Here is an 11,519-nt window from a genome sequence, read left to right on the forward strand (position 1 = left end):
GACTTCTCCACAGCCACATTATTTAGGGAGGAAGACAGGAAAAAAAAAAAAGTGGAGATGAAAAATGGAGTCACTCAGATTGGTGGTATCACTGCTTAAAAAAGAAACATCGAAGAAAAGGTGTTGGAAAGACAAGCAGGACCTTGCCTTTAGAATGGCAGATTTATTTCCCCTGTATAAATCAGAGCATAAAAACTTTTAATCATTATTAATGAATTACTACAAAGAAGAAAATAAAGATTTAATTGTTATAGAGTTCTTTAACAGTCCTTTCTCAACCACTGAGCAAAATGTAGACCCTGGCAAAACTGAGCATTACATTCCCAGAAGACATAGTTCATACAGCTTAATATTCCTTTGTACATTATAAAATGAATGTCTACATCTATCTCCATTGTGTCCCTTCCTCCCAGCAGGAACGATGCATGGAAACACTTGTTTCAGTAAAATTTGTAAAGTAAAAGACAACTCCCAGGCTCAAGTTTTGCATTCAATGTCTTAGAAAAATTAAAATTTAAAAAATAATGCCCTGTGACGAAATAGGCCACATGAAAGTCAAGAAAAGCACAACGCAAAACATTTGGAAATATGGAATAAAATCGGTGTGTCGGCACCTGTGGTGCTCCTTCTGAACTTCATCTCCCTGGTGTAATCAAGAGTCACTAATGTCTACTCAAGCTGTGAACATCTTCTCAGCTGCATTGGCCTCATCAGCAGCTGGACACCTGTAAGTCCACTCTGCCCTTCCACAGTCACACGACTTTCATTTTCATATTAATTAGACAGCATCAACTTTGTGCTAGCTCAACACTCAGAGCAAATTTGATTGGCACCACTCTCATCACAGACTGCTGGTTAGCCTGGACAGGGTGCTGTGCGAAAACATGAGCCACACCATACCTATACCATTCATCTGACAACATCCCAAAGAATTTCAAGACTTTCCTCACCCCCTCCGCAGTGGCTGAAGATGATGGACTTAGTTTTAATCTCATGCACTGTGTTTTGTTCCTGAGACATGACCAGAGAGAGCTCATAACCACGGGGTTCATCTCACACTTAACCAAAGCACTAGATTTAATTCCTGCATGTGACGGCTCCTCAAGCAGAGTTGTTGCAGAGGTCAAAGCAGGGCAGGATGCCTTTCATCACCAGGGTCAATTAAGCATAATGCTCTTGACAATAGTCTATAGAACCATAATACGTGCACATGCTACTGCCACCCTGATAAACTGTTTCTGTTAGCAGCATGGAAAAACAATCAGCTTCTACTGAAATTGCAGCACATCTAAATTCAAAGTGAGATTTTAACTATTTCTGCAGGAAACTGGATACATACCGTTTTTTCTTGCACCAACAGCAGAAATTATTACTGGAAGTGAGCAGTGGTTTAATGCTTTTTTTATCATTGGGACATAACTGTCCTTTATTTCTTGAAATAATGTCTTGTCATTGACGGAGTATTTAATCACAATAATATCAGCTCGTCCAATGAGACTGCGAGAGGTGTACCAGTCACTGTCAAATATACCCTAAACAGAAAAAACACCGATCAAGAATTTCCTGTCTATAAACAAAAGGCTGAACTATTCAACATTCTTAATGCAGAAACTTACAAAAGTATTTTTAACGGATGATCGCTTTTTTGAAGACATGTAGCTAGGAACAGAATTCATGCAATTTCCTTGTTTGGAGAACAAGTTGTTCATCATAATAAACCATAAATATCTTTAATTCATTCAGGAATTCTTCAGGAAAAGAAAACCATCTTTCCAAGAAGAAAATTTACTGGCTTTCAAATGTTTTTATTAAGGAAGTAAAAGCAGCTTCAGTGGTAAAGGTTTCCTGCAGTTCATACACAACCATTATTCATCACAGCGTTACAGATAACTGAGCTATTTACTTATGGACCTTTAAGGACAAGCTGCGTCAGTTGGGTGTGATTTTTATCTGCTTCAAAATAGTATGCAGGTAGTCACCAGTGTTAATGTCTTCAGGATCATCACAAAACCAAACATTCTTTACCAACGTAACATTCGATTAGTCATCATTTCGTGCTTTAAGTGTAGGATTTACACTCTAAAATTAATTTGTATCCCACTATTTTACAAATGTGCTGTATCCACATGTAATATACAGTTATTACTTGTATATTTGCCATGAGAACTATAATTTAACAACTTCTGCTTTACCTAAAGGTACCTCATGAATACCAGTGAACGCCATGGCCTTGAGCATATGCGCAACTGAAAACTTGTGACAGAAGTCTGGCGCTGATCCAGAGAACTGAAAATCAACTCCAAAACCTAACATACTATGACCTCGGGAACAGAGAGACCTTAGTGCAGCCTGTCAGTGCTTCAAGGGGCCTGTGCGAGAGCTGGGAAGGGGCTTGTACAGGAACATGTAATGCTAGGACATGGCTTTAAACTGGAAGAGTTGGGGGGTAGAATAGGCTATTCAGCAGGGGCTGTTGGGACAGGACAAGGGCTGATGGGTTCAACTGGCAGAGGGAGAGTGAGACCAGAGAGGAGGGAGAGATTGTTTCTGCTGAGGGTGGTGAGACCCTGGCCCAGGTTGCCCTGAGAGGTGGAAGAAGCCCCATGCCTGGCACCACTGCAGGTCAGGTTGGCCCTTGGGTCTCTGAGCAACCTGCTCCGGTTGCAGATGTCCCTGCTCCCTGCAGGGGGTTGGACTGGATGAGCTTTGAAGGTCCCTTCCAACCCAAACCAGTCTGCAATTCTATGGTTCTCTAACAGTCCTGTACAGCACAAGGCAAAGCTAGAACTTGGGATCTTGAGAGAAAAAAAAATTGTAAGTAAATTAGCAATGATGAAATAAAGATATTGTGGAAAAGAGAAGCAAATGAGCACAGAAGTGATAAAAGGGCAGGACCCAAAGTGTGGTTTGGGGAGGGTCAATGAGGTTTTTGAAGAACAGGTCACAAAGTAAGAACATAATATGGGAACCACAGAAATATATTAAAAAAATCAAGTGTCTTGCATTGTCAGTGTAATTATTTTTCATCACTTCAGAAGAGTCAGATTTTCAAATCCCTGGTAACTGCAGTTCTCTTAACTCCTAGAGGTAGCACGAATCTGATGGAAACCTACCTGTCAACATATATTTGCCTAGACTGTCAGTGCACATTGTACCACACATAACATTTACCCCACAGATCCTGGGCTCAGTTCTGTCCCCTCCCTCCCAGAAGGGCATTGAGGACCGTGTCCAGAGAAGGGCAACAGAGCTGGTGCAGGGTCTGGAGCACAAGTGCACTGAGGAGCGGCTGAGGGACCTGGGCAGGTTGAGCCTGGAGAAAAAGAGGCTCAGGGGAGACCTTCTGGCTCTCAGCAACTCCCTGACAGGAAATTGGAGCAAGGGGCGGTTGGTCTCTTCTCCCCAAGAACAAGAGACAGAACAAGAGGAAACTGCCTCCAGTTGTTCCAGGGGAGGTTGTGGTTGTCAATTCTTGCCCGTTGGGGTTGTCCAGGCCTGTCCCACCAGGGCAGTGATGGAGTTCCCATCCCTGGAGGGGTTTCCCAGCTGTGTTGACGTGGTGCTGAGGAACAGGGGCTAGGGGGGACCCGGCAGTGTTGGGCAGACAGGGGGACTTGAGGAGCTTTAACACCTTTTCCAGCCAAAATGATTCTGTGATTTGGTGATTCTATACCAAATTTAGGTCTTGTCTTTACAGAGAGTTAAGTCAGGAAATAAAGTATAATACATATTTCCATTAATTTCTTCAATGGATGTTTTTGTTCTGCCAATAAGAGAACCAGAGATAATTAACAAATTAGCAAGAATAGCTATTCTGTGATTCACTATGTTGGCAGGAGTTTTAAGAACGCTGCTCTTGGTATTTGTTTATTTAGTCAACTCAGCCAGAGGCTGTTATAATGCCAGTCTAAGGAAAATCTCCACCAGCATGGAAGAGAGTCGTTCAGGCTGTGTTAAGAATATAAACTTAACACATAAACACAAGTTAAGCACCTGCAGAAGTAAAGCTAGCAGCTACAGATCCTTGAGACATCCAGCTAGACAAGCATTTGCAGAACCTGATCACATAGCCAGCAAAAATTGAGAATTTTCAAAGGACAGCTTTAATAAGCTTCAGGTGACAAATATCTCAGCAGGGATTTTTAGGAGAGTTGAACACCTTAACATGACAAGGGTTTAGGAGAAAAAGACAATACGAACCAAACCAAAATTACAGATTATTTAGCTGTTCTATGCTGCCAGACATAAATCATGCCTCTTTCTTTGCCATTTCCTTCTAGCTGCCTGCCTTCAGGCTCAGCCCTGGTTCGCACATGACCATCTCTGTGAGCTCAGTGACAACCATAGTATCACCAGTAAGGTCAATACAGAAGGACTCTGACACAGCTTTAACTTTCAAAATGAATTATTTTCGTGAAAACTTCTTACAGAATCTAATACACGTTTTTTACATCTAGTGATAAGTTTGTGTATGGTTTGTAGCAACCTCCATTTCACAACAGACCTAAATCTCCAGTGCAGTGTGACACCACTTCATGTTACAAAACAGAAAGATTTTGAGAGGTTTTCTAAGTTTTTGGTGAATATCAACATAGCCATGCCCAAGGAAACAACCACCTCTGACTCTTGTGCTTAGCTTCAGCACAAATCTCGTCCTGACCTACCACAGTGACAGGGCTCCTAGATACCAAAGTGCAGTAAGCTGTGCCTCCACCCTGACAACAGCCCCACCAGGTATCTGACATGCACCCAGACACACATTCTGCTCTGACCCCAGCCCTCATCCTAGCTCTCCAAGAAGAGCATTCTCCATAAACCACCAACTTAGAACACCCTCCATGCCCTAACCTGAACCAGTGGCAGGTCTAATGATCTTGTTGATGAGACTCTCAACAGTCTATGCTGAAGTAGTCTTATGTCTGCATGTCCATGCTCATGCATAATACACAACAGAGACTTAAGAGATCAATACCATACACCAAAAAACCTACAGAAGAGGTTTTTTCTAATGAAGATCATACTAATGAGAAAAGTAGTTGTATTTTGGGAAACAAAATATCAACAAGAATAAAATATGGCCATTCCATCGTGTGATGCCCCCACACTTTGTTTACTTAGCCCAGATTGCCATTTTTCCACCTCTGTGGGTGTGGCGAAATCTAGTAAAATCTTGACGGAAAACAGCTGCACGAGTGCATGAATTTGTTCAACTATGTGCAGAAAGAAATCCTGAGGAACCATGGTGCAGGCTGCGACAGCTTCCCAGGTCTGTGTGGCTGCAGGTTGCAGCAAGTTTGAGGAGATCTCTGCTTCCCACCATGGCCCTGTGCCACCACTGCATGTCTCTGTTAATCCCATTGAGAAGGCTTGTACCAAAGTTTGTCAAGTTCTGGTGAGGATGGACTCCACTTTCCCATGAAAAGGGCCATCCCTGGGTAGTGGAAAATGCAGAACATGCCAACTGAGCATCTCACAATACCCAATATCTGTCTTTGCTGGGCAGTTTCTCTATGCCCTCCTTTATCACCCCCAAAATGTTACATCTGAAAACACAGAGGAGAAAGACATGTTTCCAGAGGTCTTCTTGCAGTTATTTCCATTTTGCATCAATCGTAGCATAGACTGCTCAGATTGCTGCTCTGTGCTGGAAAAATCCTCCAAAAATGCCTCCAACAGTGAAGGTTATTTGTCCAAGGCACCTCTGAGACAGAGCACCTGGAGACTCCTTGATTATCAACTTTAGGGAAGATTTCATGTAAAAATGACAGAGGGAATTTCTTCAGATGATGAACAACAGTTCATACTCAAGAATAACGTCAATTCCAGGCTCCACCTACAAATGTAATGTAGCAGCTTCTTCTCATCATGCTTCCTGCTGTTGGCACAGTCCATTTCCCAAGCCAGCCATCAACAAAAGTAAAAAGTAACTGCATAGCTCAGGTTATTATAACACAACCTTACGAATTATAACTATACCCCCAACGCTATTCCTCTCAAGACTTGTTAGAAAAAAGCTTCATTCTTTCCTTTGGTGTCCTGATTACACACGTCTCATAATATATTCCTTCCATCAGTAAATCATACTTCTCAAACATTAACCTTGAAAATAAAGCCTTCACAGGCAACGAAGACTCAATTTTCCTACAAAATCACATGACCCCTTGAGAGGACAATACTTGCTTTGTTAAAAATAATGTCTGAATGCCTTTATGGAACGGGAGTGAAATCCACCGTGCCCTCGCAATGCCCACACTCTTTCTAAAAGCTGCTTGTAAATGCCCCCATGTTCACCAAGCCCAGCCCTTGATCTGGGGCAGCAGCAATAGCAAACGCTCTCAGGGGGACAAGGGAGACGGGATATAATCCTGAGGACCGTTCCCCTGGTCCCCCTGAGGACGCAGGAAGGCACAGGGTGTATCAGAAAGTTCATCTCTCTCTAGCATTCATTTACAGACCCATCCTCCATCAACAGAGCCTTCTCTCCAGTGATGTTGCCCACACCACAGCCCAGAGCCGTCGCCATTTTTCAAGGTTTCTCTGCAATTTCTAACCTGTCAGGTCCACAGCAGGACAAGTTTTGTGGGTGTCCCCTCCGTAACCGACTAGACCCCTGGACTTACTCAGCTAAGTAACATGCAGCATAGAAGGAAACATCTTCTTCAGAAACTGGGGGAATCCAGAGCACAACGCTGGAATGCTACTTTTGTTTTTCACTTGAGGCTTTGCAAAACAGCTTTAACTGCTTGAGCTGACCCAGAAACTAAATTAATGAAGGCTGGCATTGTCCTGTGCTGTCCTCTCATAAAGTAATTCAGTAATATTGGTGAAAAGAAAAAATAAAACAACAAAGTCAGGAAAAAAATTTAGTAAGGTACAATCACTTGTTGTGAGCTGCCAAGTTCAGACAGCCAAGCTTAAAAATCAGAGAGGAAGACATGCTAAAAAATGAAGAGCTGTGGTTTGTGCTGAACCTGGATTACTAACAGGAATAAATAAAATTCAAAACTGGGTCATATTGCTTTCCCTTCAGACACATTAAGGGCCGGCCAGCAAAAGGAGCACGAGGATGCTGCTGCAGGGAAAAACCCAGATAAGTGCACCATGGAGAATACTGTGGAGAAAAGAAAGCTCCGCAGAAAAATCAGACCAGAAAATCAAGAAAAGACTCACGGAAAGAGATTGTTGAAAGGCAGAATTTAAAAAATACTTCACAGAACAGCTTCTCAAAACTGCAGTGAGTGTATCTGAGCCCCATGGAGGTGTGCAGCTCAGCGCAAGCCTCCAGAGCAGGTACAAACACAGCACAGTATCCATCCCTCTGCAGGCACCCAGTCCAGCTCAAAGCACCCTCCAGAACCCTGCTGCTCCATTTTCTCCTTCTGTAACAAGTCTGCTACTGGGAACAGTGTGATGTCAGTGATTCCCTAGAAAACGGGCATTTTTTTTAATCTAGGAGGAAACAAAAAATTCCTGGAGGTGTTATTACTTGGGGGAGAAAAACAACCCACAACCAAAACAACAACAACAAAACAAACAAACACGACCACCACCCCAAAAAAAAAAACCAAAAAACAACCCAAACACACAAAAAACCCCAAAAACCCCCATACCAAAACAAGGTGGCTCAAAATGGAAAAAAATTTAAAAGACCTGATGAGACCCCTGCACAGGTTTGAAAAGCTTATAGTTCTGCTCCAAGTCGGAGAGGACAGAACAAGCGGGGTAACGCAGGTAAGGGACACTCACAGTGAAGTTTTCATTCTGCCATTTATTTTCAAGCATCATAATCAAATGAATCAAAATGCTAATTATAGTACCTGTGCTATGCCTCACTCTGAAGTGGAGGAAGATTCACTTGCCATCAGATATCACAAATCATGCCTGCACTTTCTCTGCAGTTTTTACTCGTACATATGCAGCAGAGTAACAAAATTCAGTGTAAAGCGAATGAGGTTTTAAACCATACACAAGCCAACACAATGGCAGCTCAGCCCCAAAGACTCCCAAATCTGATACAGAGTGCTAAATAAAGCAACCCTTCCCAAAGCAAATACTAACATCTGTCTTACAAATTATTCTTTGCAAATTACCATCTCCCATGCTGAGGTTTACCCACCTCCCCCACCCCCCAAAAAATAAGGCAAACTGGGGCATGCTGGTTCAACATACTTTATGAGAGCACAACCCGAGCGTCCGTTAGCAACTGATCCGCTGTCACAATCACAACATTCACCACAGGTGTCAGCACATGTGTATGCTTTCCCAGGTTTTCTATAGCGCCTCTCATCCCGGGTCTGCATTTTTGAACAAGATGTTTTCCAGCCATGTGAATCACGAGGACATTGTGTACCCATCCCCTGCATGTGGCAGATACCAGCATGCAGCTTCACAAACGCAGCGGCCATAGTGATATGCTCCCTGATGGACAGGTGGAGATCAACGCTGTTTTGGAAATGGTGACATTTTGCCCCCAGGTTTTGAAACACTCCACCACAATCTCTATAGCCTGGTGTCTTGTGTGTAAACTATAACATCCTTGCAAAGTCAGCACTTCCATCCTGACATGGCCACAGGAAAGAAAGCACCTCACAACGTGCTGCCACTGTGTTTCGTGTTGGCAAACATGAATTCAGCCTTGTAATCCAAGCACTATCAGAGAATGTAGGACCCACACCGGTGGTTAAAGTATTTATGGGGCCACTGTGTGAAAACAGTACAGGTTGGAAATACCATTCCCCCCTGTCTGTCTGTAGCATTTGCTGGGTTTTTTCTTGGGTAATCATGCCCAAGAAGCCTTGTTTCCTATCTCTGTAGTTTGGCAGCCACCTTCAGTCATCCTCAGCTTATAAAATCTTGTGCTGTTACAGCGCAGCTGCTGCCATTTCACTAACCACATGCCCACCAGGATGATGGCACCATTGCAGCATTGGCCACATGATCAAAACCTTTCACATTTCTCCAACCCATCAGTGCATAGGTACTTTGGCAGCTGCTGGAGACCTTGCTGCAGCACTTTCAAAGAGACATGCAGTACATAGTAAGGTGCACAACATCATGATACCATCAGGAAGATTTCAACCGAAAAGACTTGAGCTTTCAACTCGTTCTGCAGACTCAAACAATTGAGCAGTGTCCTGGGCTGACAAAGACACATGCAGCAGGAGAAACTCAAGCAAACTCACCCTGTACCGCTACACATCTCACCAAAGGGTCCCCCCGTGTACTGGGGAGCTCTACATGCATCCACACTGCTTTTCCAGACTGACAGCTGTACTGGATGAAGAACAGCTGGACACCCTTGAGTTTGGAGACTCACAGCTATCAGCACACTCAGCTGCCAAGTTTATGTCTAAGACTGGCTTGCCTTAATCATGTGGATTTAACCTAGGTGAGACACAAATCTCGGGTAAAATGCAAATCCTCCTTTATGTTATGGTCAGACAATAGAGGTGGAAATAATGCAAGGCCCACCTTACCACCACCCCTGAGCTTCAGTAATGTGCAACAAGAATTCTGTTCCATGAAGAATATGACTTGAGGCAATGTCAGACAATGTTGTGAATTGTCCTCTACCATTTCCCCAAGCTACCAGAGGAACCATCCTGAAAGGACCGCTGCGATGTAGCAAACCTCAAGCATCCAGTGGAAAACAATGCTGTTCTGCCTAACCCAAGCAAGAAGACAGCTTCACTTAGAGAAAAAAAAAAAAAGAACCCTCTTACTATCTACTATCCAAAATGCCTCTACTAAACAAAAAATTCCAATTGTTCCTTATCCTTCCTTCCCAGCAATAAACCTCCTGCCTCCTTTAGTTGAGAAAGGAAAAAACAAGAGGCCTCAGAGACATGATGCTCCAGACAATGAGCGAGATTTTCAGGAGCAGCAATGATAAACTTTCCAGAACTGAAGAATCTTATTTTGAAGAAGAGCAAAAGCAATTAAAACACCTCAAACATACGTGAAATATTGAGTCCTTTCTTCTACCCTCCTCCAGCTATCTCAGCCTGCCCTCTCACCCCCCTTACCAACCTTCAACGCTCTCAAACACCCTCTCACAGCCCTCATTTATATGCAGGAGCTTTTACTCATTGCTGCGCTCCAATGACTCCAGCATACCACACGTGCGGGTCACATGCAGCTTCACAGACTAAAATCTGTGTAGTCCATCTAAACGTGTTTCCATAAGCCCAGATGACAAAAGAGGAGAAATAGAGAACAGACTGACTGCTAAACTGGACCATTTTGTTTTAAGATTAAGAACTCCAGCTGTGTGTTTCTGGACTTCCAAAACAATCCCTTACAGGACTGCAAAAATCAACCTAAGGATAGAATTATGGAGCTGAAACTGATTATTGTTTTAATTTCTAAAAGCTGCTAAACTGAGGGGTTTTTTAGGGCTACTAAGTAGTCATTAAATTTGTTTTAATTTAGATTATCAGTATCATTTCTTACATAACCATTGATCTGCTCATACCCATAAATAATTTATCTCACTTACTAACAAAAGTGCTGACAACTTGAAACAGTGCCGAAATCCCTTTCATTTACCTTCAGATAAAGGAAATCATGTTAGGATGTTATGTTACTCATTATAACAGAAGTAAAATGACTCCACATATTGTATTTTGCCAGATATCAAATCATCATCCTTCATTTTTAAGAGCAGGAAAACTGACTTCCTCGTCATATTTACAGAAAAAATACGGGTTTTGTCTCATTGTTGATAAATATTTGGAGAGAGCATTTATGATGCAGTGTCGCAGAAAAGGGGTTCTTGTTTTCTTGTTTACCTTGAGATTATCTTGAATAAAGTTTTCACTCAACAGCACAGCTGAAAATTTCACCTCCCTGCAGAGGAGGTGGGCAGTAGCTCGTGAACGAGAAACTTCCTTTAGCACCTTCGAGACTTTGCAGCATTTTCTGGGCTATGTTTTATAGGCTTTTACTATTTGCAATAATTAAAATATGAATAAAATCCTACAATGATCCTATAATGACTCCTACAATAATGAAAATAATTTACAATCAGGGTATATTTTACTTTCATTACAACCTCTCATACTGCAAAGCAGGGTTACAAATGTCGAGGCCGGCCTCTTACCCAGACAGGACAGTCGTGTACCACCAGCCGGACATTTCCAAACACGCAGGCTCGGTACTCGGTACAGACCGGGTTTCCGACGGGGCTGGCAGAGGAGCCGCTGTCTATCTGGGAGATGAGGGCGCTTCTCCCCAGATAGCTCCGGATCAGGTTCGGCTGCTGGCTGTCCTCAGAAAACCTCTCTCTTTCGTTCCCAAAGGCTACGATATTAACCGACCTAAAATAAAAATAATAAAGACAAAGCTGGGTCAACAAAGAGAATTTCAAGTCCCCTTAAATCAGAACGAACACGTTAATCCTCCGAACACCCTTCCCCCCGGACTGTGACACCCCCGTAACCCACAGCGAAGCACATACATGGTCTCAGATCCGACAGCAGGGCGAGAGCAAAGCGGAAAAGAAACCTGCAAACGCTGCC

The 11,519-nt window shown here is 43.0% G+C and overlaps 1 protein-coding gene across 1 annotated transcript in view; it reads right to left on the bottom strand.

The window, feature by feature from the left end:
* The window catches only part of RHOBTB3 (Rho-related BTB domain containing 3), a gene marked incomplete at its 5' end in the record, with an annotated part of 28,317 nt that extends 16,999 nt beyond the window's left edge, over nucleotides 1-11,318 (bottom strand). The window contains 2 exons of the mRNA XM_010133748.1: nucleotides 1,340-1,532; nucleotides 11,102-11,318. Of these exons, the coding sequence (XP_010132050.1) occupies nucleotides 1,340-1,532; nucleotides 11,102-11,318 (410 nt within the window). The remainder of the gene's footprint in view (nucleotides 1-1,339; nucleotides 1,533-11,101) is intronic.
* Nucleotides 11,319-11,519: the final 201 nt, after the last annotated feature.

Source organism: Buceros rhinoceros, unplaced genomic scaffold, assembly GCF_000710305.1.
Source record: "Buceros rhinoceros silvestris isolate BGI_N320 unplaced genomic scaffold, ASM71030v1 scaffold13303, whole genome shotgun sequence".
NCBI lineage: Eukaryota > Metazoa > Chordata > Aves > Bucerotiformes > Bucerotidae > Buceros > Buceros rhinoceros.